This window comes from Pantherophis guttatus, chromosome 4 (genome assembly GCF_059756535.1).
Source record: "Pantherophis guttatus breed Tessera chromosome 4, ASM5975653v1, whole genome shotgun sequence".
Lineage (NCBI taxonomy): Eukaryota > Metazoa > Chordata > Lepidosauria > Squamata > Colubridae > Pantherophis > Pantherophis guttatus.
The window spans coordinates 21,562,035-21,588,479 of record NC_142066.1 but is presented as its reverse complement, the minus strand read 5'-3'; the positions used below and the strand labels follow the sequence as shown (position 1 = coordinate 21,588,479).

The following is a 26,445-nucleotide window of genomic DNA, read 5'->3' as shown; positions in this document are numbered from 1 at the left end:
GGAAGAGATGGAGACATTGACAGCTTTGATTAAAGAAAAGACTTTGACTAATTTTATTTCTATTTAGAAATCAGTTTGGGATTTTTTGGTGAAAGACTGAAGGAAATGAAATGTTGATTTTGGAAGTTGATGATCAGAATGATAAGGGATTATAATCCTAGAGTAAGAATGGCTCCTTTTTGTTTATATCTGTACCTAAGAAAATTGGAAGCCATTCTTGTTCTATTTTTCTTTTCTTCTTTTTGAACCTCTATCTTCTCTTTTTCTTCTTCTTAATTTTTTTCTTTTTTAAATTATTTTTTCTTCTTTGCTTATGTTTTAATTTAGTGTTTCTGAAAATCAATGAAATTACTGTATATATATAAAAAAGACCTGGTCTCAGATGAGAGTTTAAAAAAGGAAGAGTGGATTGTCATACACCCTTATAAAAAGAAAAAGAAATTTAGCACAATTCTTATCCAAATGTTTTCCCATTCCTATAGGGCAGTGTTGGCGAACCTTTTCGGCACTGAGTGCCGAAACGGGAGCGTGCACACGGGAGGGAGGGAGCATTGGAAACCGGAAGAGCAACTCCCTGGCATGCACGCACTGGAGCACCGGAAACTGGAAGAGCAATTCCTTCTGAGCTTCTGGTTTCCGGCGTGCACATGTGCGCCGGTCACCTGGTCTTCTGGGTTTTGGCATCCATGCGTGCGCAAAGACCAGGTGGCCAGCATGCATCCACACACCGGAAACCAAAAGTTCAGCCTCCCAGCGTGTGCATGCATGCCCGAAAACCAGCTGTCTGGAATGCATGTGCACACTAGAACCTGGAAGAGCAACGGGCGATGGCTGGGTGCCCGAAAAGATGGCACTGCATGCCATTTTTGGCACGCATACCATAGGTTCACCATCATGGCTACAGGGGCTGTAAGTTCCTTTGAAACAAAATGCTGCCTCTGTTCAAGTTGTTAGCTGGGAATTTCTTCTTCTTGGAAATTCCAATTTATTGGATTTAGCTCTTCTTTGGTTCCAGCAAGAGTTTGCCATTATTTTTAAAAGCTTTCCAAATCCCTTAAATCCAGCAAAGGGGATGAAGCTGTGGTATCCCTCACTGCTGCTTAGTGAAAGGCCTTTCCCTTAGAATGCTGAAACTTGGACAGATGGATGGAGGGGTGGGCTGCTGGGGGTTTGCAGGGGTTCGTGGGAACCTCTAGCTAAGATTCTGTGCAGTTCAGAGAACCCCCAAAACCCACTCCTGGCTGGCCCCGCCCACCCCGCCCTTCCCAGGAGTCCCCACACGGCCCATTTTGGATGCAGGGAAGTGCAGGGCGCGTGTGGAGGCTTGGGGAGGGCAAAAACACCCAGCAATTGGGCAGAAAACCCCTTGCTAAATTTTTTAAAGCCCACCCCTGGATGGATGGATGGATGGATAGATGGATAGATAGATGGATGGATGGCAGTGAGTTAGGAATGGAATTTGCAGCCTGTTTTCGTGAGTTGCAATAGGTGTTCAATTGTAAAAGAGTAGTGCACAAGAAAATACTAAACTGGCCAAATTGTCTTATGATAAGCATCCATATGGAAGGTATAAGATTGGTAAAGGTAAAGGTTCCCCTCGCACATATGTGCTAGTCATTCCCGACTCTAGGGGGCGGTGCTCATCTCCATTTCAAAGCCGAAGAGTCAGCGCTGTCCGAAGACGTCTCCGTGGTCAAGTGGCCGGCATGACTAAATGCCAAAGGCGCATGGAACGCTGTTACCTTCCCACCAAAGGTGGTCCCTATTTATCTACTTACATTTTTTACATTCTTTTGAACTGCTAGGTTGGCAGAAGCTGGGAGAAGTAATGGGAACTCACCCCGTTACGCGGTTCTAGGGATTTGAACCGCTGAACTGCTGACCTTTCGATCAACAAGCTCAGCATCTTAGCCAAATCCAGTTCTGTTGTCACACAAAATGCCAATCCCCAAATAGGATTTGTATATTTGTCACTTAGGTTGTTGGGGCCTAAAAACCAGGTTTTGTTGCCTTCGGTGTTGCGCAAGCCCAATCAATTGTGGTTTGTTCAGTGAAGCAACCCTGGTCACACTGACTGTCAGCCCTGGAGCCATTTTGCCCTTGGCACCTTCAGGGCTGCCACAGCAGAGATGAGTCGAGCTGTGGAAATGGGAGGGGGGGAGGTAGAGATTGCTGGGGGATTGTAGCCAAAATAAAATTCTTTCCTCTGAGAACCAAGGACTTTCCCACCAGGTGCAAGGAGGTGGGATCTGGGACCAAGTGACCCTTGGACTGTGATCTGATTGGAGTATGTGATGGACTGCAGGGGAAAGAAAATGTTACTTTAAACTAGGGGGAAACCTGAGGGGGGTTTAGAATCAGGTTTCCCCAGATGTGCCAATATGACATGCCTTATAAATCTATACTTTGAGGAACATGCCTGCTTTGGAGTTTTGATTCCGATGGGTGGGTTACTTGGAACCCTCACACTGACAGAGATATGGGCTGGCTAGTAGAAAATGGATTAAGGGAAATAAAATAATATCCAATGATACCAAATGGATATCAGAACAAGGAAGGTTTAGTTGCATCTTGAATGTATGGTAATGTTCTGCAGGTATCTCTAAATTAGAATGCTAACAATATAACGTTGGTTTGTATGATAGTCTTTATTTTAGAAGTCCTTGCTTGCGTAAAATAGTGCACTCTGGGCATCCCCGGGGCAAAACTAGGATTTGGCTACAACTGTAGCCTTCTGCCCAAAATGTGCCCAAATTAATCAGTAGGATTACCATGGAATGATTAAGACTGATAATCAGTGATGGCTAACCTTTTTGTTGCTGCGTGCCAAAAATGCACGGGTGCACACGCAACAGCATGCACAGGAGGTGGGACATGTGCACACCCCATATGTCCCATCTCCCTGCACATGCGTGCACGACCCCCCCTTGCCCTCCCCCCAAACCCCGTGCATGTGCACACAACCCCCCCGCGCCCCGTTTTGGGACTAGTAGGTCTCATTTCAGCCTCCTGGGCACAAAAATGAGCCATGGGGGGGGGGGCATGTCACACACCACGCCCCTTTTTGGGCCTAGTAGGCTTCCCTTTCCTGGAATCAAAAACAGCTCATGAGGGGAGCACACCGCTCCCCCAATGCCCTGTTTTGAGCCTACTAGGCCTCCCTGTGGCCACCTAGGATAAAAAATGGGCTGTGGGGGGGCTCACTGCACCCCCTGCGCTCCCCCTATCCCCTGCCCATGAGTGTGCAACCCCCCCTCCCTCACATGCACGTGTGTCTCCCGCATGTGCCCTACCCCTATGCATGTGTGGCAGAGACCTGAAAATCAGCTGGCCAGCGGGAGGCACACACGCATGCGCGGTGGAGCTGAGCTGGGTGATGGCTTGCGTGCCCGCAGAGAGGGCTCTGCCTGCCAGCTGTGGCACCTGTGCCATAGGTTCACCATCATTTATTTATTTATTTATTTATTGGTTCGATTTATATGCCGTCCTTCTCCGGAGGCTCAGGGCGGCTTACAATGCGTTAAGCAATAGCCTTCATACTTTTGTATATACCTGCTTAGTAGGGTTTTTTTGCTCCCCCAAGCGGTGTTCTTTTTTATACAAAGTCAGCTTATCATGGGTCTATACCTTCTCTATCTTTCTGAACAACTTTGTGTGAAGGTCTGATTGACCAGCACCATAGCGGGTGGTAGAGGTTGTTTTTATAGGTGATGGGTTTTATGGGTTCATCTGAGGAACCTGGATTTCATTAGATTTCCTACCTTTTTCTTTACCTACCTACATCTCCTTTGGCTCTTCACCCATAAGTCTTTTTTTGAGCATTGCATTGTGTTGCTTACCCTGAATGGGGTTATGAATTGGGGTGTATGTCTCTGTCCATACTAATTTTTTTTAAGGAAAAATCCATGGAGTAAGAATAAGAAATGAGGTAACATCTCCCAAAAATTGCTTTATATATTGGAATCTACTTTTGAAGTGGTTTTAAGAATCTTTGTGTGTCACCACCAAAGAGAATAATGGAAGGTCTTAGGAAGAGAAGGAGGGAGGGAGGGAGGGAGGGAGGGAAGGAAGGAAGGAAGGAAGGAAGGAAGGAAGGAAGGAAGCAGTGGGAGGGAGGGAGGGAGGAAGGGAGGAAGGAAGGAAGGGGAAGGGAAGGGAAGGGAAGGAAGGAAGGAAGGAAGGAAAAGTGGGAGGCAGTGGGAGGGAGGGAGGAAAGAAGGAAGGAAGGGGAAGGGAAGGGAGGAAGGAAAGAAGGAAGGAAGGAAGGAAGGAAGAAAGAAAAGTGGGAGGCAGTGGGAGGGAGGGAGGGAGGAAGGAAGGAAGGAAGGAAGGAAGGAAGGAAGGAAGGAAGAAAAGTGGGAGGCAGTGGGAGGGAGGAAGGAAGGAAGGAAGGATGGAAATAAAGAAAAATGGGAGGCAGTGGGAGGGAGGGAGAAAGGAAGGAAGGGAAAGGGAAAGGGAAAGGAAGGGAAGGAAGGAAGGAAGGAAGGAAGGAAGGAAGGAAGGAAGGAAGGAAGGAAGGAAGGAAAAGTGGGAGGCAGTGGGAGGAAGGAAGGGAGGGAGAGAGGAGAGAGAAGGAAAATGGAAAGTGGGGAGAGGGGAGAAGGAGGGAAAGAAAGGAGAGGAGAGGAAAGAAAAGGAGAGGAAGGGAGCCAGGGAGGCATAATAATGGGTAGGAAAGTTCACCAAAAAGCACTTTCCGTGTCTGTTATTTAATAAAGCCAGATATATTATTGGACATGAAAGGAGACATTTGAAACCAAGGACTGGCTGAAGGGTAACCCTGCCCGGAGTTTCCCTCACAAGTTCCTGAAGTGCTTTAGAAAGACACATGAAAATTTCCTCAAGGACGGCAACTGACCATATTAAGATGTCCTCCCCCACCCTTCCAGTGTGGAGAAGTGGTTAAATGTTTTCAAACCAGGCCTGCTCTGGCACTGAGCTATGGGCTTTCTCCTCTCAGCTTGCTGAAAGAAGGGGATGGTTTCGATTAAGTTAATGAAAGAAGACAACAGAAAAGAAAAAAGAAAAAGCGGGAAGGAAGGCTAGTGCGTGCTCTGAGCTGGGATTCTCTATTTCTTGCACAGGCCATGCGTCACTCCCTTCTCCCGTTGGGGCAAGGAAACGGGAAATGGAGGCCTGTTAATCCCTGGGGAATATCCAATGCTATACAGAATAAGAATAATGGCATGTGGGCTTTGAGGTGGTGGGTCTGAAACCCTTGGAAATCTCATTTGTTAAAACTGACAGATTTAGGACCGTCTCAGAGTTCCCACATCATGGTAAACTATTATGCTTTCTTTCAGGTTCACTCTTAAGGTCTTCTGCGATCCTAGTCATCAGCCATTGGGAATAGCATAATATGCTGAGGTGGGTTTCAGCAGGTTCTGACCAATTCTGGAGAACCTCTAATAGAAATTTTGAGTAGTTTATAGAACCGGTGGTAAAAATTCTGACTGGCCCCGCCCCCATCAATTCTCTGCCTCCCAAGTCCCAGCTGATCAGGAGGAAATGGAGATTTTGCAGTAACCTTCCCCTGGAGTGGGGAGGGAATGGAGATTTTACAGTATCCTTCCCCTGGAGTGGGGAGGAAATGGGGATTTTGCAGCAACCTTCCCCTGGAGTGGGGAGGGAATCTAGATTTTATGGTAACTTTCCCCTGGGGTGAGGTGGGAATGGGGATTTTGCAGTATCCTTCCCCTGGAGGGGGGAGGGAATGTAGATTTTACGGTAACTTTCCCCTGGGGTGAGGTGGGAATGGGGATTTTGCAGTAACCTTCCCCTGGAGTGGGGAGGGAATGGAGATTTTACAGTAACTTCCCCCTGGAGTGGGGAGGAAATGGGGATTTTGCAGTAACCTTCCCCTGGAGTGGGGAGGGAATGTAGATTTTACAGTAACTTTCCCCTGGGGTGAGGTGGGAATGGGGATTTTGCAGTATCCTTCCCCTGGAGTGGGGTGGGAATGGAGATTTTACAGTATCCTTCCCTATCCACGCCCACCAAGCCACGTCCACCAAGCCACACCCACCAAACAATGCCATGCCCACCAAGCTACGTCCACAGAACCGGTAGTAAAAATTTTTGAATCCCACCACTGATAATATGTGAATTCACAGCAAAGGCAGTGTTGAATCGGGATATATTGGGAATCCCCCTGCAAAAAAAGAGAGGCATCTTAATGCCTACATTTGCAAGTCCAGGGCAAACCACATTTAACTGAATGGCTGAACATTGCCCTCAATTTAATTTTTTCTGAGTTTGAATGACGTAGTGAATGACGAATGAAGCCACAATTGGATTTGTATAATAATGTGATTGGCTCATTGACTTATTTCCTTCAGCCAACCAATCACCAGCTTGTCCTAACCCACGTTACCATCCTCTTTAAACGGTTTATAGAGTCAGCAACAATCCTTGTTTTACCGACATTGGAAAGGATGGAAGGCTGAGTCAACCTTGAGTCAGTCAGGATCGAACTGCTGACTGTGGGCAGAGTTAGCCAGCTATACTGCATTCTAACCACTGCGCCACAGCTCTTATGACTGTCTTTCACACTGACGACCATTGCAGCATCCCCTTAGTCATGTGATCAAAATTCAGACACACGGCAACTGGCACGTATTTATGACAGTTGCAGCGTCCCAGGATCATTTGATCAACTTCTGCAACCTTCCAACAAGCAAACTCAATAAGAAAGCCAGACTCAGTTAACAACCGTGTTGCTAACTTAGCAACTGCAGTGATTCACTTAACAATTGTGGCAGGAAAGATTGTAAAAAGGGGGCAAAAATTCACTTAATTCTTGCATTTTGGACTCAACTGTGGTCGTAAATCAAGGATTACCTGTATTAGTTAGATCCAATCTGGGCTGTCGTGATGCCTGAGCCTCAAATTAGCACACATTCTTGTAGTATGTTGCGTGACCATCGTGCACCAGTGGGGAAACTTTACAGCTTATTGTGACACATGAATGAAGAAGAGCAACAAAGATGATTAGGGGACTGGAAGCTAAAACATACGAAGAACGATTACAGGAACTGGGTAGGTCTAGTTTAATGAAGAGAAGGACTAGGGGAGACATGATAGCAGTGTTCCAATATCTCAGGGGTTGCCACAAAGAAGAGGGAGTCAGGCTATTCTCCAAAGCACTTGAGGGTAGGACAAGAAGCAAATGGGTGAAACTAATTAAGGAGAAATTTCCTGACAGTTAGGACAATTAATCAGTGGAACAACTTGCCTCCAGAAGTTGTAAATGCTCCAACACTGGAAGCTTTTAAGAAGAGATTGGATAACCATTTGTCTGAAGTGGTATAAGGTTTCCTGCCTAAGCAGGGGGTTGGACTAGAAGACCTCCAAGGTCCCTTCCAATTCTTCTCTTCTCTTCTCTTCTCTTCTCTTCTCTTCTCTTCTCTTCTCTTCTCTTCTCTTCTCTTCTCTTCTCTCCTCTCCTCTCCTCTCCTCTCCTCTCCTCCCCTCCCCTCCCCTCCCCTCCCCTCTCCTCTTCAAATTGGGCTGGTAGAATATGAAAACCCTTTTGAGCACCTTGAAGAAAAAGCATGAAATATAATCTCCCATCTCCCTAAAAAAAGCTGGACATCATCTGGTTTGATACCTCAACATCTTCATCAGATATGAAGATATCAAATATGTTTTATTGGGGGGGAGTCCTCCCTCCCTCCCTCCCTTCTTCCTTCCTCTCCCTCCCTCTCTTTTCCTTCCTTCCTTCCTTCCTTCCTTCCTTCCTTCCTTCCTTCCTTCCATCCATCCATCCATCCATCCATCCATCCATCCATCCGAAGCAGCAGTTCCATCATATTTCCCTGTCTTCTGCAGAAACTTGAAATTGACCCGTCTAGGAATTTCTTAAACATCACGCTTGCTTTCATCCCAGTAATAGTCAGGCTTGCAAAACTCAAAATTTTTATCTTGCTGCTTCTGAGCCCCTGAGTCTATCTTGCCCTAATTAAGCAAACCCAGAAACCTTGGGGGCGGGGGGACTGTTGGAAGTTTTCTCCTTGCTCAGCCTTTCACTAGAGCTCCAGGTAGGCAGATCCATCTTAGCGAAGGAGATAGGGGAGGATGGGGGGCAAAGAGTTTCTTCTCCTATGGAGCGGGCATTAAAGGATAGCCCACTGCACATTCTTACCCCTCCTTTCCCAAGCCTCTGGTTGGGTGGGGCTTAATCTGACATCTGGGGGCATGGTTTGAGGGCTCTAAAGAACCAATCAAGAGAGAGCAGGGGAGTGAGAAGCAGGCAACTGGATGAGAGAGAAAACTTGGGGGAACTTTTCTTTTTAATAATAATTATTGCTTCAATATTGAGGGTGGGCAACAATAAAAGAAAAGTTTTAAGTTAGCAAAGGGAACGCTTTCCGCTTTCTCTTCTTCGTCTCTGGAGGTCTCCATCCCTTTTAACCATTTTAAAAGAGGGTTTTTTTTTTTCCTTAACCATATTAGGCACCAGTCTATCCATTCACTCTACTACTTTCTCTCTGTGTTTCTCTTTCTGTCTCTCTGTTTCTCTCTCTTAAAAATGGGTGCTGCAAACTGCGAAGACGAAGACTTAGAATTCAAGCTGATTTTTGGAGAGGAGGAAAAAGACCCTCCAACAATGGGGGTCCCCTTGGAAGGTGAGGCCGGGGTGGGGTGGGGGCGTTTGCTATTTGGGCAATTTCTTAGTTGCAGGGGGAGGGAGGAAGGGATGCTGAAGTTCAGGGAGGGAAGGATGGCAGGGGAAAAAGTCATGCAAAAGTGTGTTTATAGTGAGTTTGGTTGAAGATCTGCCTCCCCTTAAAAAAATTTTTAAAGGAGAAAGTACATGAATACGTCCCATCTGTTTGCAGAGTTATCATGCGTGCACATCTGTGAATGTGCGGAATTAAAATCTTAAATTTTCCATTTGCTCTTTGTCTTTCAGACCAGATGTTGTGTTGCCGCTTCAGAAAGTTTATGTTTGTGTGTCAAAGAGCAGTTAAACGAAGGGATTCCGGTCGTTAAACCAAAAAGAGAGAGAGACAGAGAGAGGGAGGGAGGGAGGGAGGGGGAGAAAGAGAGAGACACAGAGAGAGAGAGAAGGAAAGAAAGAGAGAGAGAGAGAGAGAGAGAGAGAGAGAAGGAGAGAGAGACAGAGAGGGAGGGAGGGAGGGGAGAAAGAGAGAGAGAGAGAGAGAGAGAGAGAGAGAGAGAGAGAAAGTGAATGAGGGGAAAAAGTGTCAGTTTTTACAAATGGAATACAACTCTTGGCATTTTCTAGGAATAAGTGGCCTTGGACCAATCATTAACAGTTTTTGTTTTGATTTTAAGTTGGGTTTCAAGGCGACTACAAGCTATTTGAGCAGGAAAAGTTTATTGTATGAAATTATAGTGTTGATATGAACATCCTGGTACTCTAAGCAAACTGATTTATAGGCTCCCAGCCCTTGGGTGGAATATAATTAATAATTGCCTACCCTGCCGGATTATTGTGCTCTTTTATCTATTGAGGGAAGGAAAGATTAAAGGGATAATAAAGTTAAACGGACAGCAGAACAAAATTGTGCCAGGATCTTGTCGTTTTTTTTTTTTTTTTTTGCTAAATTTTGCTAAAACCAGCTTTGCAAAAATTGAGCCAAGGTATGAAAACATAGCATGACTGACTTGGAATTGTACCTCACGGTGATGTACAGATTAACTGACCTCATATTAGCACGGACATGCTGTGTGACATTAGCCAGTCTTAGGGACTAGCACCAAAGTTGCAAAAGTTTGACCTAGTTCTTCTCAGGAATTGTATCTTGAGCTTGTATCTTCTGTGTATTTTCCTGAAGGTTTTTTTTTTCTTCTTCTTCTTCTTTCTTTTTCCACTTCTAACACCAGATTTTGCTATACACCCCAAAATGCAAAATCTAGAAGAATTCTAGCGGTGGGGTTATTGCGTGAGGTTTACTGGGCCAAACAGACCAAGCTTGCAATGCATATTTTTTTGGGGGGGATGGACGGACGGACGAGCCACTGTCATCTGATACCCCTTGTTCCAATCTGGTTGAAGTGGTCATCCTAGAACATGACCTTTTCAATGCTAAATACCACATTGGGAAGGGCAAGCTTGGAAGCCAAAACCGGGGACGGGGAGTGGGGGGATGTGGCTTGCCTGACAGGCATTTCCACTTAGCCTGCTTGCCAAAAGGAGAAGGAGTGGCCAGAAATCCCTATGGATGGGGGAGATTTGCTGCCAAAGGTGGATCCTTGAATTTGGGATCCCCCTGGCAATGTTGCAGATTGCAGAGTGGGGGGGGGGCGGTCAGGTAGCAGTGGATTGGGGTCCTGCGACCCTCTGCTTTCTGGCTTTGGGGGCATTGCTGTGAGGAAGCTGGCAGCCCTACTGAGGAGCCTCTCCAAAGGCAGAGAGGTAGGAAACTGGGTTTTTTTCCAAAAAGAAAGGTCAACCCGTCGCTTGGGCAGGCTGCGTCTGGTTCAAATGAAATCCAGATGGGGGCTGTGACGGTTTTGGGATCCCACAGAATTAAGTTCCTCCAGACTGGCCAGCATCCAAGGCTTGGATGCAGGGGAAAAGCTGGGGTGGGAGAGAGAGAGAGAGAGAAAGAGCCGTGAGTAGGGAAGAGGGAAGCCTGCATTTTGACTCGCTTTCTGCAACGGTGCAAATCTCTCTCTCTCTTCCCCCCCCACCCCCAGTTTTGTCTTTTGAGCCTGTGCCCCATTTCCTAGGCAACGAGGGTCCCTGCCAGCCCAGCCTGGGGCTTGTTGTGGGGGGGGGGGATGGCCCTTTAATTGGATTCAGACACTGTTGGTTTCCCCTTTCCCTGCATTGAATCTCGGGTTTGTCTCTGGCCCACCAAACAGGGTGGAGGCCTAGCTGAGGATTGGATTTAATTCAGGAGGAGTTTGGAGCAAACTTTCCAAACAATTTGTTTCTAAGGTAAAGGCGGAGGGCTTAGCCCACCGTTCCTGAGGCAAGGAAGTTGCCAGCTGGAGAAGCAACCCTGCCTTGGAAGGTGGCTTCTTGGCTGTCCATGCTAAGTGTTAGGGCCTGAGCCGATGGCGACTCTCATCCTGGTCACCACTTCTTTACCCTCCAACCAATGGTGGGTTCCTTCTGGTTCGGTCTGGTTCAGCCGAGCCGGTAGCGGTGACGATATGACGTCACTGAACCAGTTCTCCCCCTGCCCTCCCACCCCCCCACGTTATTCTTACCTTTTATTTGGTCCCACCCCCAATCTATTGCTGCCTCCTGAGTCCCAGCTGATGACTAGAGGGAAAAAAACTGTTTAAACTCTTGCCGTGGGGCTTCAAAAGGCCGCCCTACAGCTGATCAGTGTTAAAAGCAAACAAATGAGTCAGGTCGTAAGTGCGAGGACTGGTCGTAATTGCGAGGACCTTCCAGAAACGACTCTGACCAGCTAGCCACGCCCACCTAGTCACATGACCTCCAAGCCACACCCACAAAATAAGCCACGCCCACAGAACGGTAGTAAAAAAATTTAGAACCTACCCCTGTCTCCTACCATTGGGAAGGAGATACAGAAGCACAGCCAGCCACACAAACAGGCTGAAGAACAGTTTTTAATCCGTGGGCTGTCAGACTCCTGAATGCGAAATAACATCATAATTATTTAGTACGATGGACTTGCAGGGCCAGCGCAACACGTAACATGTTCACACTGGTGCAATAGGACTGGGTGTTTGTTAATATGATTTATTGTGTTAGGGATTTTCTGTCTTCACTGTGAGTTGTATTGTGTTGGGGGTGTGTGTGTGTGTGTGTGCAGGGGTGAAATCCAGCAGGTTCTGACAGGTTCTGGAGCCGGTAGTGGAAATTTTGAGCAGTTTGGAGAACCGGCAAATACCACCTTTGGCTGGCCCCAGAGTGGGGTGGGAATGGAGATTTTGCAATATCCTTCCCCCAGAGTGGGGTGGGAATGGAGATTTTGCAGTATCCTTCCCCTGCCATGCCCACCAAGCCACACCCACAGAACCGGTAGTAAAAAAATTTGGATTTCACCACTGGGGGGATGCACTGAAGGAGCTCCACCAATCTCATTGTACATATGTTGTGCAGTGACAATAAAGGTTGTTGTTGTTGTTGTTGTTGTTGTTGTTGTTGTTGTTGTTGTTATTGGTTAATCTTTAGTGAGATTCACAGCCTTTGAGGCTGGTTAATAGCTCAGCAGCTCGAGTCCTAACCAAGGACCTAGGAACCGTTAAGGTATCGTTGGAGGATGTAAGCTGTTCTGAGTAAGGTGGTTTTTTGTAGAGTCAAAATGTTTAAGTCCGGCAAATTTAGAATTTCTAAATAGCGGGGTAGCCCTTTGGGTATTGCTCCAAGGGCTCCAATTACAATCGGGACAACACACGATGATGATGATGATGATGATGATGATGATGATGATGATGATGATGATTGACATAGGGCCTTCCAGATGTTGCAAGGGCCAAATTCCAGCCTCCTTTTGTTAATAGTAGCCATGCTAATTCTTCTGGGAAGTATGCAAAGTGGGTTCCCTATTTCTTTTGCTCCTAAGTATCTGGAGTTTCAAGGTATACTGCCTTCAATCTGGAGGTTGTATCAGGTGGATGATAAAATAGTGTCAACCCCCTTTTTTTTGTCAAAGGCCTTCTATCTGCTTTGGTTGTCCTTCCTAAAGATGAAAGGAGATGGCAGGATCTTCTTAGCAATTGCTACTTAGGCCCTTTTACTAGAGATGCTGGCTGTTAAATTTGTTTATGTGTGTGAGCACACATAGTTTGCATTTATAGCATGTGGCGTGGCTGGTGGTATGCCTCAAGTCGTCTGTGAGAATCTGGGACTTTAAAATCTAGAATTTCCTCGAAAGAGTGCCGAAACATTCCTACTGGATGTTTCTATCCTTGATGCAAGTTTGAAAATTGCCTTTCTAGGCAAATATAAACTGGATGGGATAGCTATTAAATCCAAAGCTTTATGAGATGAGGGGATACATACAATAGTCATCTGGAATTACTCCAAACTTAAGAGGCCCAATTTCAGTCTTGCCAATTTTGCAACAAATGGGACACCTGTAAATACAAAACGTGGCTTGATTTAAGATGATGATATTATATTTTCTTTATCGGCTTTCTCCTATTTGCCTATGGATGTATGAGGGTTTTTTTCCTAGCCTATCCTCAGAAAAATTTGGAAGAGCATTTGATTTGAGGTTAATATTCACCCTCTTCCATCATCTCCTGGTCCTTAACCAGCCTGGAAGAAGAAGCGACAAATTGTCCATCATGATGCACGTTTCATGTTCCACCCTCTATTAGACACTACAGATCTATTTTCTTTCTTCATCACTTTTATCTTTCCGTAGACACCTTCTGCTCCTTATTTTGGTTAAGAATTGTCCTCTGATTAGAATATCTTTTTCCAGGGAGATTCTTGCAGGTTTAACCACCCTGTGCCCCAAACCTGTCTCCCTGGACACTTGAACCTAATTTCTCACAAATGTCCCATATCCATTTATAGAAATTTATGAAATTGTATGGTTTATATCAGTAATGGCTAACCTTTTTGCCGTCGCGTGCCAAAAGCGGGGGGAGCACGGGGAGTCATGCGTGTATGTGCCCACACCCATAATTCAATGCGCCACCCCCCCATGACCACCCACGCTCCCCCCACTTTTGGCACACGATGGCATGGTGGGCACGGTAGGCCACTTTTTTGCCCTCCCCAGGCTCCAGAGGCTTTCTAGGAGCCTGGGGAACGCAAAAACGGCCTTCTCCACCCTCCCGGAGGCCCTCCGGAGGCCAGAAACAGCTCATTTCCCAACGTCCGGTGGGCCCAAAAGGCCCCAAAATCAGCTGGCCATACTCTAGTGTTGGTGTTTATTGCAAAAGGATCTTTTCTCCTGATCTACTTGATGTTATCTAACATAACTTTTGGGGTTGAGGAAGGCTTATTTCAAGAAACATATGAAGAACAGTTACAGGAATTGGGCACGGCTAGTCTAGTGAAGAGAAGGACCAGGGGAGACATGATAGCAGTGTTCCAATAGCCCTGTAATTCTATGTTTTATATAAAGCATCCTTGGTGGGATGGGGCTGAATGGGGTCTCAGCCTTAGCTTTGTTAAGAAAGAATCAGGAAAAAAAAAATACTTTGGGCTGGATATCGAAAAGTGGAAACCTCCAACAGCCATTCCTACCTGTTCAAATAGCTGAAGAAGAGGCATATGAATGACTTCAAAGTCTTTGCAGAGGCATTGTTATATTTAAGAAGAACCTAATTAGCCTCCAGTCCCCTAAAACATACAATGAACAGTTGCAGGAACTGGGCATGGTTAGTCTAGTGAAGAGAAGGACCAGGGGAGACATGATAGCAGTCTTCCAATATTTGAGGGGTTGCCACAGAGAGGAGGGGGTTGTCAAGCTATTTTCCAAAGCATTTGAAGGCCAGACAAGGAATAATGGGTGGAAACTGATCAAGGAGAGATCTGGAAATCTCAACCTGGAAACAAGGAGAAATTTTCTGAAGTGAGAACAATCAACCAATGGAACAGAAGTTGCCTTCAGAAGTCGTGGGAGCTTCATCCCTGGAAGCTTTCAAGAAGAGATTGGACTGCCATCTGTCAAAAGGTGTAGCCTGCTTGGGTGGGGGTTGGGCTAGATGACCTACAAGGTCCCTTCCAACTCTGTTATTCTATATAATTTTGTATTTATTCAGTATAAGATTGTGTTCAAAGGGCTGCTGGGATCCATTTGCTTCACTGCTATCAGAGATTTAAGCAACTTTAATATTCCATTGTTCCAGCCAGATGGAACCAGAAACTATTTTGCTATCCGCGGTATTATGAATAGATTTTAGATAATATGGGCTGAAGAATAGGATATACCTAAACAGTTTCAAAGCATGAGATCTAGAGTCACTGTATTTTGGTGCCATAATCACCCAATTGTGGAAGAGTTCTCAATCAGTTCTCAATCAGAACTGAGTATTTATCCTAGAAAGGAAAAAAATGCCTCTTAATAGGTAATCCTGCCTAACTTGTCAGAGATAGTGTTGACAAAATCTGTATTTGATGGCCTGGAACAATTGCCACCTAGCTGGTCCTTTGTCATTATTGGACAAAGTGATGGAACTTGTCTGACTCTTCAATGTAAGCTTGGAAGCTGCTGATTATTTGATCTGTTCTTGTCGAGAATATATCCTAGGTTAAGAGCTAATAATCTTGGTCTTCTTGTAGTTGACTTATTCCAGCTGCTAATTGGGGAGTGTAACTGTGTTGGATGTTCTGCTCCTACTCTCTATGGTATTTGAGATGATGACCAATGCAGTCTTTCTGGATTGTTCATCTAGAAGGGACATAGAGTCACCATGTCCATTACTGGTTCTTCCTGTAGGAGCAGGCCCAGAAAGTGGTGCTTAAGGACTCTTCCATTTCATTGTGGACTTCACCTGTGGAGTTCTGGGTGGTTCTGTGTTGACTTTGCGTGCCTTGGAATTTAAAGTTTTGGGACAGAGGAACTTCAAATCGGTTGACCCTTAAATCAGCTGAGATGGAGATCCTACAGTTTCTCAACCTTGGCAACTTTAAAGATATGTGGACTTCAGCTCCCAGAATACTGCCTGAGGAATTCTGGAAATTGAATTCCACACATCATAAAGTTTCTAAGGTGGAGAAACACTGCTATGGGTGGAAAAAAAAATCTGAATAAATAAATATATTTCATTAAAGGTGGAAATGAATTCCCTACTATGACTGATTTGAGGACTTTTCTAGGTTCTGCAGTTGGAAGAAACTCAAGTGTCAATAACAGTAAGATTGTGTGAATTCTGTGATGTTGTGAATTCTCCACTAGGTGTAAGGACGTGTGTGAAGCACATGCCTAATATCCTCTGAATAATTAAAGCAACCACGTCTTTTTCAAAGCTTATATTTAGAAAGCTGCTATCAGCTGTTTATATATGAATGTGCCTGCTAAAAGCTGGATGTGTTTCCTACAACAGAGATACATTGTGCCCCTATGTATGGTATTCTATACAGAGGGGAAATTTGTAGCTGAGAGAAAGGATTTGGGTGGATTTACTCACATTCAGTGGTTGGATTCAGCCGGTTCGGGCCACCCCATTTTTGCTCCCAGGAGGCTGCAGGGAGGTCGACTAGGCCCAAAATGGGGTGCAGGGGTAATGCGGTGCAGCCCCCCACGGCCCGTTTTCGCTCCCAGGAGGCCGCAGGAGGCCCAAAATGGAGCACGGGAGATGACGCGTCTGCCCCATGTTATGACTTTTCTCACCCCGTTTGTTAAGTGAATCACTGCAGTTCTTAAATGAGTAACACAGTTGTTCAATGACTCTGGCTTCCCCATGGACTTTGCTTGTCAGAAGTGTGAAAAATGGTCATAAATCACTTTTTTTCAGGGGCATTGTAACTTTGAACAGTCACTAAATGAACTGTTGTAAGTTCGAGGACTACCTGTAATTGTTTCTAACCCTTCAGAATATTGGTATAGCTTGAGTGGTTGTCTGATATATATATCAGTGAGAATATTAATGAGAATATATCTGCTGAACAAAACTCCGCATTGGCGACAGGAAGGGCATCCAGCCAGTAAACACTCTGCTAGCTCCATTCAGTTGCCCAGACTCCACCCTGCAAGGATTATGGGGTCGTTAAATGAAGATGATGATTTGTGTGTGTGTGTGTATATTTATTTATGTATTTATTTTATTAGTTTGATTTATATGCCGCCCTTCTCTGGAGACTCAGGGCGGCTTACAATGCTTTTAAGCAATACCTTCATACTTTTGTATATACCTGCTTAATAGGGCTTTTGCCCCACCCCCAAGCGGTGTTCTATTTATACAAAGTCAGCTTATTGCCCCCACAAACTAGGTCCTCATTTTACCTATCTCGGAAGGATGGAAGGCTGAGTCAACCTTGAGCCTGGTGAGAATTGAACTCGCAGTAATTGTAGGCAGCTGGCAGCTAAATACTACTTTAACAGTAGTTTAGTCCACTGCACCACCAGGCTCCTTGCCTTGTATATGTATATGTTTGTATGTGTTTGTGTGTGTGTGTGTGTGTGTATGTATGTATATACACATACACATACACAAACATACACACAAACACATACCCATCATCATCATCTTATATATATATATGTATATATATATATATATATATATATATATATATATATATAAACTATCTGCCCCATGTTGCTCTATTTGGTTTGACATGCTAATTTCAATAAGCTGCTTTTAACATGGTTTAACATGCTGGAAAGTCATTATTATTATTATTATTTTATTATTATTTTATTAAACTTTTATACCACCCTTCTCCTGCTGGACTCAGGGTGGTGAACAGCCAAGAATAAAAAACATCCAATACAAAATTTAAAATTATTAAAAGAATTAAACAAATTTTGGCCCAGATTTAAAACATCCCAACTAAAATCCGTTACAATTAAAATATCTAAAGGGGTGGGGGTGTTATGCCAGCCCAGTTTGGTGAAATAGAAAAGTTTTGAGGGCGAAAAGCACGGAGATCTGGTATCCTACATATCTCCAGGGGCAGGTCGTTCCAGAGGGCAGGTGCTGCCACAGAGAAGGCCCTCCCCCTGGGGGTCGCCAGCTGACATTGCCTGGCTGATGGCACCCTGAGGAGTCCCTCTGTAGGAGCGAACTGGCTTGTGGGAGGCTATCGGTGGCAGAAGGCGGTCCAGTAAGTACCCAGGCCCTGTGCCATGGAGTGCTTTAAAGGTGGTAACCAACACCTTGAAGCGCACCCGGAAGACCACCGGGAGCCAATGCAGCTTGCGCAGGAGGGGTGTCACATGGGAGCGGCCCATCGCACCCATAATCTCCTGCGCAGCTGCATTCTGCACCAGCTGGAGCCTCCGGGTGCTCCTCAAGGGGAGCCCAATGTAGAGAGCATTGCAGTAGTCCAGGCGGGAAGTGACGAGAGCCTGAGTGCATAAGGAGTCCCAATCCAGAAAAGGACGCAACTGGTGAATCAGGTGAACCTGATGAAAAGCCCCCCTGGCCACGGCCATCATACGCTCTTCTAAAGACAGCCGTGCATCCAGGAGGATGCCCAAGTTGCGAGCCCTCTCCGAGGGGGCCAGTAACTCGCCCCCAATAGCCAGCGATGGCACCATCTGGCTATATCGGGATGCCGGAAGCCACAGCCACTCGGTCTTGGAAGGGTTGAGTCAAAGCCTGTTTCTCCCCATCCAGACCCACAGAGCCTCCAGGCACCGGGACATCACTTCGAGGGCATCGTTGGGATGGCGTGGGGTGAAGATGTACAGCTGAGTATCATCAGCGTACTGATGGAATTCCACCCCAAAACCACGGATGATCTCACCCAGTGGCTTCACATAAATGTTGAATAGAAGGGGTGAGAGAACTGACCCCTGCGGCACCCCACAAATAAGGTGCCTCGGGGTCGACCTCTGTCCCCCTGCTGACACCGACTGCGACCGGTCAGAGAGATAGGAGAACCACCGTAGGACGGTACCCCCACCCCCAACCCCTCCAACGGGCGCAGCATGATACCATCATCGGTGGTATCAAAAGCTGCTGAGAGATCTAACAGGACTAGGATAGAGGAACAACCCCTATCCCGAGCCCTCCAGAGATCATCCACCAACATGACCTATGCCGTTTCCATGCTGTGCCCAGGCCTGAAGCCGGACTGGAACAGATTTAGATAGACAGCTTCATCCAGGTATCGAGGAAGCTGTCGCGCCAGCACACTCTCAACAACCTTTGCCACAAAGCGAAGGTTGGAGACCGGACGATAGTTAGCCAAAACAGCCGGATCCAGAGAGGGCTTCTTGAGGAGGGGTTTCACCACCACCTCTTTCAAGGTGGATGGCAAAACACCCTCACTCAAAGAAGCATTAATAATCTCCTGGAGCCAGCCTCGCGTAACCTCCTGGGAGGCCAGCACCAACCAGGAGGGACACGGGTCCAATAAACATGTGGTCACATTCAGCTGTCCCAGTATCCTGTCCACGTCCTCAGGAGTGACAGGGTCAAACTCTTCCCAAATGACATTCTCAAAACTGGCCTCCATCATCCCGTCTGTACCTACCCAGTCAGAGACCAAGCCTTCCCGAATCTGAGTGATTTTATCGTGCAGATACTGGACAAAATCCTCAGCCCGACCCTGTAAGGGATCCTCCCACGCTCCCAGATGGAGGAGGGAGTGGGTCACCCTAAACAGGGCGGCTGGGTGGTTATCTGCAGATGCGATAAGAGCGGAAAAATAGTTACATTTTGCCGCTTTTATCACCACTAGGTAAGTCTTAATATGTGATCTTACCAGTGTTCGGTGAGATTTGGAACGGCTAGACTCCAACTGCTCTCCAGGCATCTTCTCCGGTGCTTCATCTTCTTCAGCTCCTCGGAGAACCAAGGAGCCAGGTAAACTCGGCGACGGGTCAGAAGCTGCAAAGGCACGACTCGGTCCAAAGCATCAGTGGCCGCCCTATCCCAGGCGGCCACCAATTCTTCAGCCGAGCCATGAGTCAGAGCCTCAGGGAATGGCCCAAGCTCCATCTGGAACCCATCAGGATCCATCAGGTGCCTGGGGCAGAACCATCTAATCTGTTCCGCCTCCCTGTGGCAGGGTGTGGCAGTTAGAAAGTCAAGCCTAAGAAGGGAATGATCTGACCATGACAAGGGCTCAGTCACTATCTCTCCTATCTCAAGATCAGTCATCCACTGACCAGAGACAAAAATCAAGTCCAGAGTGTGTCGTCCTGTGTGAGTGGGTCCATGAATTAATTGGGTCAGGTCCATGGCCGTCATGGAAGCCAGGAACTCCCGGGCCGCCTCAGATGGTTCGCCAGCAGATGGCAAGTTGAAGTCCCCCATGACCATAAGCCTGGGGGTCTCGGCAATCACGTTGAGCAGCTTGGGCAGGGCAGCCGACACGTGGCAGGGAGCCAGGTACGTGATCAGCAAGCCCATCTGCCTCCCATGCCCCCACTTCACGAGGAGGGACTCACATCCGGCTATCTGGGGTACAGTGGCCTCCCTTGGAACAAGTCCTTCCTTTACCAGAACCACCCCCCACCCCTCCCCTGGGACCTTGGTTGATGGAATGCATAGAAACCTGGTGGGCACATCTCGACGAGGGGAACCTCCCCTCCTGTTCCAACCAGGTCTCCGTAATACCTATCAGGTCCGTACCCCCCTCCTGACCCAGATCACAAATGAGGGGGGCTTTATTTACCACAGACTTGGCATTGCACAACATCAACCGGAGGCCTGGGCCCTGGGGGTCCGAACAACCCAGGGAACAAGAAGAGCATTGGGGGCCAGAGCACCCAATCACTCGCAAGTAGCGAATGCGCCCTCTCCTAATATGATATGGACCCCTGCTCCCACCATATCTGCCCCTCCCACCCACGGTGCCAATGGAAACGCCCTCCCCAGTATAGGAATTAGCCCCTCCCGCCCACCCAAGACCCAGTCCCGACACCTGTGGGTTGCCCCCCAAACCCACCCCGGTCGTACACGTTACATCCTCCCTCCCACCCCTTAAAAAGCGAATTAAAAAAGAATACAAAGAACTTTTAAAACTTTTAAAATCCCCCACGCACATGTGCCACCTCTCGGGATCCCAGGATCCATCCTTGAGGTATTTCTTGGCAAGGCCCGTAGGCCACTTCCAGGAATGGGGGGCATTCCTTAAAGCGCATAAGTCTGATCTTGAATACAGTCATGGAGACATGACAATCATGGAAGAGGGTGTGAAAGTGGTAAACAGGAGATGTTAAAAGCAGGCTGGGAACTGGCTGAGATTCTCCCAAGCATCGGGAACTTCCTCCCCTAGGTGTTCCCTCACAACACCTGGGTGGTGCATAGCTGATAACCGCCATCATCCTCTCACCATGATGGCATCCCGAAATTCATTTGGGAGATCTCTCCGGCAGTATTCTTGGCAACTGCAGAGCTCTCACCCCTGCATGGCCGGTTCGATGTCATAAAACCACAACTGCCCTCTCACAGCAATGGAAAACACCGCCCAAAAGCAAGCCTGTTCCATGGAGGAGAAAAAATCAGCGACCTCCTGGTCGCCTAAGTCCGAGTCCCAGCTCGCTGATCCTAGGCAGGGTCCCCAGATGGACCAATGGGATATGGGGCTAACACCCCCGCTGGAGGTGTAAGGAAGCCTCTTAGGGTTGATCCACCCCTAAAGGCCCCTCATGCCCAAAAAGTGCCCAAAAGATGTAATAGGCACAACCGATGTAGCTCCAGCAGGTAATCTCAGCAGTGACCAGCAGAGGGCAGAGGCAGTCCCTTGATGGTCCATGGGTACAGCAGGTCTTGAATTCGCCATCGGTGCCAGCAGAGCAACACCAGAGCCAGCGAGCCACCTCCAACTCCCTCCGACTCCGCTGCTCCGGCTCTCCTCTCCTCTGTCCGACCGGCCCGAGACCCCCCGGACTTTCCAGGAGACACTCTCCGACACTCCAGGAGAGGGTCAGAGTCGTCTCCACTCCTCGACCTCTCAGCGACCCGGCCCGTTGACTCCACCGCTCCTGACCTCTCCAGGGCCTCGCAGCTCCGTCGCTGAACGCCAAATTCCATCGCTGAGAGCCCGGACGCCGTTCGCCACTCGCTGAGCCCCGCAGCGGCCATCAGTCTCCCCCTTGCCCCGGCATCAGCAAGCAACTTCAGGGACTTATGACGACCCCTGCAGTCCTCTGGTAAAGCCTCTCTCCACCCATGTTGGGAGTGGCAAAACAACTCCCCCCCAACAATCCTGTTTAACCAGACATCGCTTACCCTCGGCAGAGGCTCAACATGCGGTGGCCATCTTGAAGGCGGAACGATTAATCAAGGGTTAATCAGTCATAAATGGTTGTAATGTACCTTTGTTCATATTAGTCTACTAACAAGTAGAAAGAGGCATGTATGACCACAATTCAGGCCAGAATTTCCATTGCAATTGTTAAGTGAGCCCTGCCAGATTTAATCTTTTTTTTACCATGACCTTTTAAGCAAATCTTCATAGTTGTTAAGTGAATCATGCAGTTGTTAAGCAAATCCTGCTTCCCCTATTGTTGAAGGTCACAAAAGGTGATCACAGGACTCTGGGATGCTGGAACCATTCTAAATACGAGTCATTGGCCAAACACCCAAATTTTGATCAGGTGACCTTGGAAACGCTGCTACAGTCACAGGAGTGAGGACGGGTTGTAGTTTTTTTTCACCACTATTGCAATTTTGCTGCAAATGGTTGTAAGTTGCAAATCTGACATAAGGGAAGTTGGAATATATTAGAATCTTCCTTCTAGAAAGTTAAAATACCTCTCCAGATGAACTAGTACAGCAATATTTTAAATATTTAAATATAAATGGTTGCAGGAACTGGGCATGGCTAGTCTAGTGAAGAGAAGGACCAGGGGAGATATGATAGCAGTCTTCCAATATTTGAGGGACTGCCACAGAGAGGAGGAGATCAAGCTATTTTCCAAAGCACCTGAAGGCCAGACAAGGAATAATGGATGGAAACTGATTAAGGAGTGATTCAACCTAGAAATAAGGAGAAATTTTCTGAAGTGAGAACAATCAACCAATGGAACAGAAGTTGTGGGAGCTTCATCACTGGAGGCTTTCAAGAAGAGACTGGACTGCCATCTGTCAGAAATGGTGTAGGTTCTCTTGTTTAGGTGGGAGGTTGGATTAGATGACCTACAAGATCCCTTCCAACTCTATTAATCTGTATCTAAATTGAGAACTACCTGTATTTGTCTTACTGAAAGAACGGTTGGATCTTATAAACGGGGCCTTTTTGGTAGTGGAGCCTTGCTTGTGAAAAATACCCTCTTCTTTGCTGGCCTTCAGGAAAACTCCAGGGCCTGATATCATAATATTTGTTGGCTTTTCCAGATAAGGTGCATGTGATTGCTGGAAGTTCTCCCACTCGCTCCCTTGCCTTTATTGATTCAAAAGAAAGAAAACCACTTTTCCTTCCTTTGTTTTGCTTTCGCCAGGCAAAGCTGTAGGCACGTTCCCCCTTTTTTAAAGGCAGAGGGGGCAGGAGTCTTTTAAAACAAATGCTACCGGGGAGAAGGGGGTTTCGGCTGTCAAAATGCCAAGGCAGGCACAGGAAATGGTGTTGCGTAGAAAGCCAAGGACAAACTCAACTCAATGTGGAGGGAGGGAAGCAGGCTGGCGGGAAACCGGATTAGGTTAAATTGCGCCTTGGGTCTCCAGAGCTTAGCCCTAGCTAGCAAGAGCAGATGAAATCAAGGGAAGTAGGAAAACTTTAAATTGGAAGCAGATTTTTTGCAAAGGAGGGAGGCTGAGCTTCAGGACATGGAGGAAGGGAGAGAAAGACGGGAAATTGAATAAATCAATGTTCTTCCCTCCCTCCCTTTTTCTTCCTCCTTCTTATGTTGATCCAAATGTTTGTTTCTTCTAGGAAAATCAACCCCTTTCTCTATTGTGGGTGGTTTTCCTAACCAACAGTTTATAACCCCGAGAGTCAGAGGCTGGAACGTGGGCTGTTGGCATTAGGAGAAGGCCACGAGCTGAAATCTGGGTGACTAATCTCTGAACGAGGGAGCTCGTTTTCCCCGTCTTTCTTTTAGGACTCTTGGCTCTGGCATCAAGTTGAGGCCAGGATTGCATAGTTGACATTTCATGTGGCTAGCCTGTGGGTTTGTTTATTTACTAGTTAGATTGGTAGCTTCTCCGGGAGCTTCTCTGTGTTCGTTATTATCTTGCTCACAACCACCCTGTGAGGTGGGTTGGACTGGTGGGGGGGAGAGAGACAGACATAGAGAGAGAGACAGAGAGGGACAGAGAAAGAGAGAGAGCAGAGAGAGAGGGATGGAGGGAGAGAGAGAGACAGAGAGAAAGAGAGAGAGACAGAGAGGAAGAAAGACAGAGAGGAAGAAAGACAGAGAAGGAGAAGGAGAGAGAGAGAGGTAGAGGGGAGAGAAAGAGACAGAGAAAGAGAGAGAGGGAGGGAGGGAGACAGAGAGAGAGGGAGGGAGGGAGAAACAGAGGGAGGGAGAGAGAGACAGAGAGAGGGGGAGGGAGAGAGAATGAGAGGGAGAAAGAGACAGAGAGAAAGAGAGGGAGGGATGGAGATAGAGAGAGGGAGGGAGACGGAGGGAGGGAGGGAGAGGTGTGAGAGAGAGACAGAGAGAGGGAGGGAGGGAGAGGGAGAGGGAGAGGGAGAGGAGAGAGAGAGAGAGAGAGAGAGAGAGGGAGAGAGAGAGAGAGAGAGAAATTGGCCCAAAGTCATCTAGTGGATTTCAGTGTTTATGGATGTACATGGATCATGACGTACGACCATAATTGACCCCAAAATTGCTGTTGCTAAGAAAGGCAGTTGTTAATGAATTTTTGTCCATTTTATGACCTTTCTTGCCACAGTGGTTAAGTGAATCCCTGCAGCTGTTAAGTTAATCACATGGTTGTTAAGTGAATCTGACTTCCCCATTGACTTTTGTTTGTCAAAAGATTACAAAAGATGATCACATGATCCCAGGATGCTTGCAACCGTCGTAGATGTGGGTCAGTTGCCAAGCTTCTCAGTTTTGATCAGGTGACCATGGGGAAGTGGCAACCGTCATAAGTGTGAAAAGCGCTCCTAAATCACTTTTTCTCAGTGCCATTGTAAGTGCGAACGGCACCCTGAACAAACTGTTTTAAGTTGAGGACTATCTGTAGTTTCATTCATTACAGCCTGTGCTTTAACTCTCTGCATTTTTGTACACCTACACATCTGTTCACATCCACAACAGAAGTGGTTGTGTTCATTTTTACAGACTGGAGGACTAGAAACTTGAGCTTTCAAAAACAACTGGCTCTTCTTTCAAAAAGCTGTACTAGTATTGTATTCAATTCCGAGGAATCATTTGTGGTTTCTCTTTTTTCCTGTGGCTGAACCTTAACCACTCATACTGTTTCTCTGTAGACCTTTTCGGTGTTAGCAATGACTAATGCAGAAATTTACATAGTATATAGATGAGCAACATATAATATTGTTCTAGATTGCTCACTATTTGAATGAGTGATATCTGATGATACAGTTATATGTCCATTAAGGAGTCTATTTCAAAGACCCAGGAAAAGAACTCCAATAGTCTTCTGGAGGCCTGGCCCATCATTTGTACAAGGTAGTCTTTGCATTACAACAGTTCATTTAGTGACCATTTGAAGTTATAATACCGTGTTTCCCCGAAAATAAGACCCTGTCTTATATTTTTTTGAACCCTGAAATAAGCGCTTGGCCTTATTGCCATGCACTCAAAAGCCCGATTGGGCTTATTATCAGGGGATGTCTTATTTTGGGGGAAACAGGGCATTATTTTTTGCTCCAAATGACACATTATGGCTTATTTTCCAGTTAGGTCTTATTTTGGAAGAAATACAGTACTAAACGCCTCCGTCTGCTGATGATCTTAAGCTTGGGGCTCATTTTTGGGGTAGGGCTTATATTACGAACATCCTGAAAAATCATTCTAGGCCTTAGTTTCCTTCTGGGTCTTATTTTCGGGGAAACAGGGCAGTACTGAAAAAAGGGACTTATGACCACTTTTCAACACTTATAACCAATGCAGTATTCCCATGGTCATGTAATTAATCATTCCAGTCTATTACAGTCATAGACTAGAGGCCAGAACAAATAAAAACACTCAGTAAATATACAATTAAAAAAATCTATAAAATAATACAAAGCAACTAAAATCTATGATAAAACCCAGTTGGTCATGTAATGAAAATTCAGACCTTTGGCAACTGACTCTCATTTATGATGGTTTCAGTGTCCTGGGGTCATGTAATCCCCTTTTGCGACCTTCTGATAAGTAAAGTCAGTGGGGAAGCCGGATTCACTTAACAACCTTGTTACTCATTTAATAACTGCAGTGGTTCACTTAGCAACTGTGGCATGAAAGGTCGTAAAATGGGGCAAAACTAACTGAGCCAATGTCTCACTTAGCAGCAGAAATTTTGGGTTCAGTTATGGTCGTAAGTCGAGGATTATCTGTAATCTGGACCAAGAAGAAAAAAAACCTGGCAATGAAAATGTATAAGGAGTTGGTGGAATTCATTGCTACAAGATATAAATAGATCTAATTGCACAAATATTTTGGGTTTAAATAAGAGAAGTATTCATCTCATGCAGTGTTTGTCAACCTTGGGAACTTGAAGATGTGTGGACTTCAACTCCCAGAATTCCCCATCATCAACTTTTAATGACCCCATAATCCCTTGCAGGATGGAGTCTGGGCAACTGAAAGGAGCCAGCAGAGTGTTTAATGGCCAGATGCCTTTCCCATCACCAGTGCGGAGTTTTGTTCAGCAGATCTATTCTCATTGTGCCCAGAGAGAGAAATATCTACCTCTACCTAGAATTGAACTCACAGCCTCCTGATTGTGAGATGAGAGCTCCACCTCTAGGCTACTGCACCACTCCCTCCCAGAATTCCCCATCTAGCTGGGGAA

At 46.5% G+C, this 26,445-nt stretch overlaps 1 protein-coding gene across 5 annotated transcripts in view; it reads left to right on the top strand.

The window, feature by feature from the left end:
• Nucleotides 1-8,206: 8,206 nt before the first annotated feature.
• NFATC4 (nuclear factor of activated T cells 4) overlaps nucleotides 8,207-26,445 on the top strand; it is a 59,048-nt gene continuing 40,809 nt past the window's right edge. For 3 of the 5 annotated variants that reach the window (XM_034411466.3, XM_087891769.1, XM_087891768.1), the window contains exon 1: nucleotides 8,207-8,630. In XM_034411466.3, the coding sequence (XP_034267357.1) occupies nucleotides 8,534-8,630 (97 nt within the window). In that variant the 5' untranslated portion in view covers nucleotides 8,207-8,533. Of the gene's footprint in view, nucleotides 8,631-10,164; nucleotides 10,388-26,445 lie in introns of those variants that run through there. The other 2 variants (XM_034411467.3, XM_087891770.1) reach the window with 1 other exon arrangement.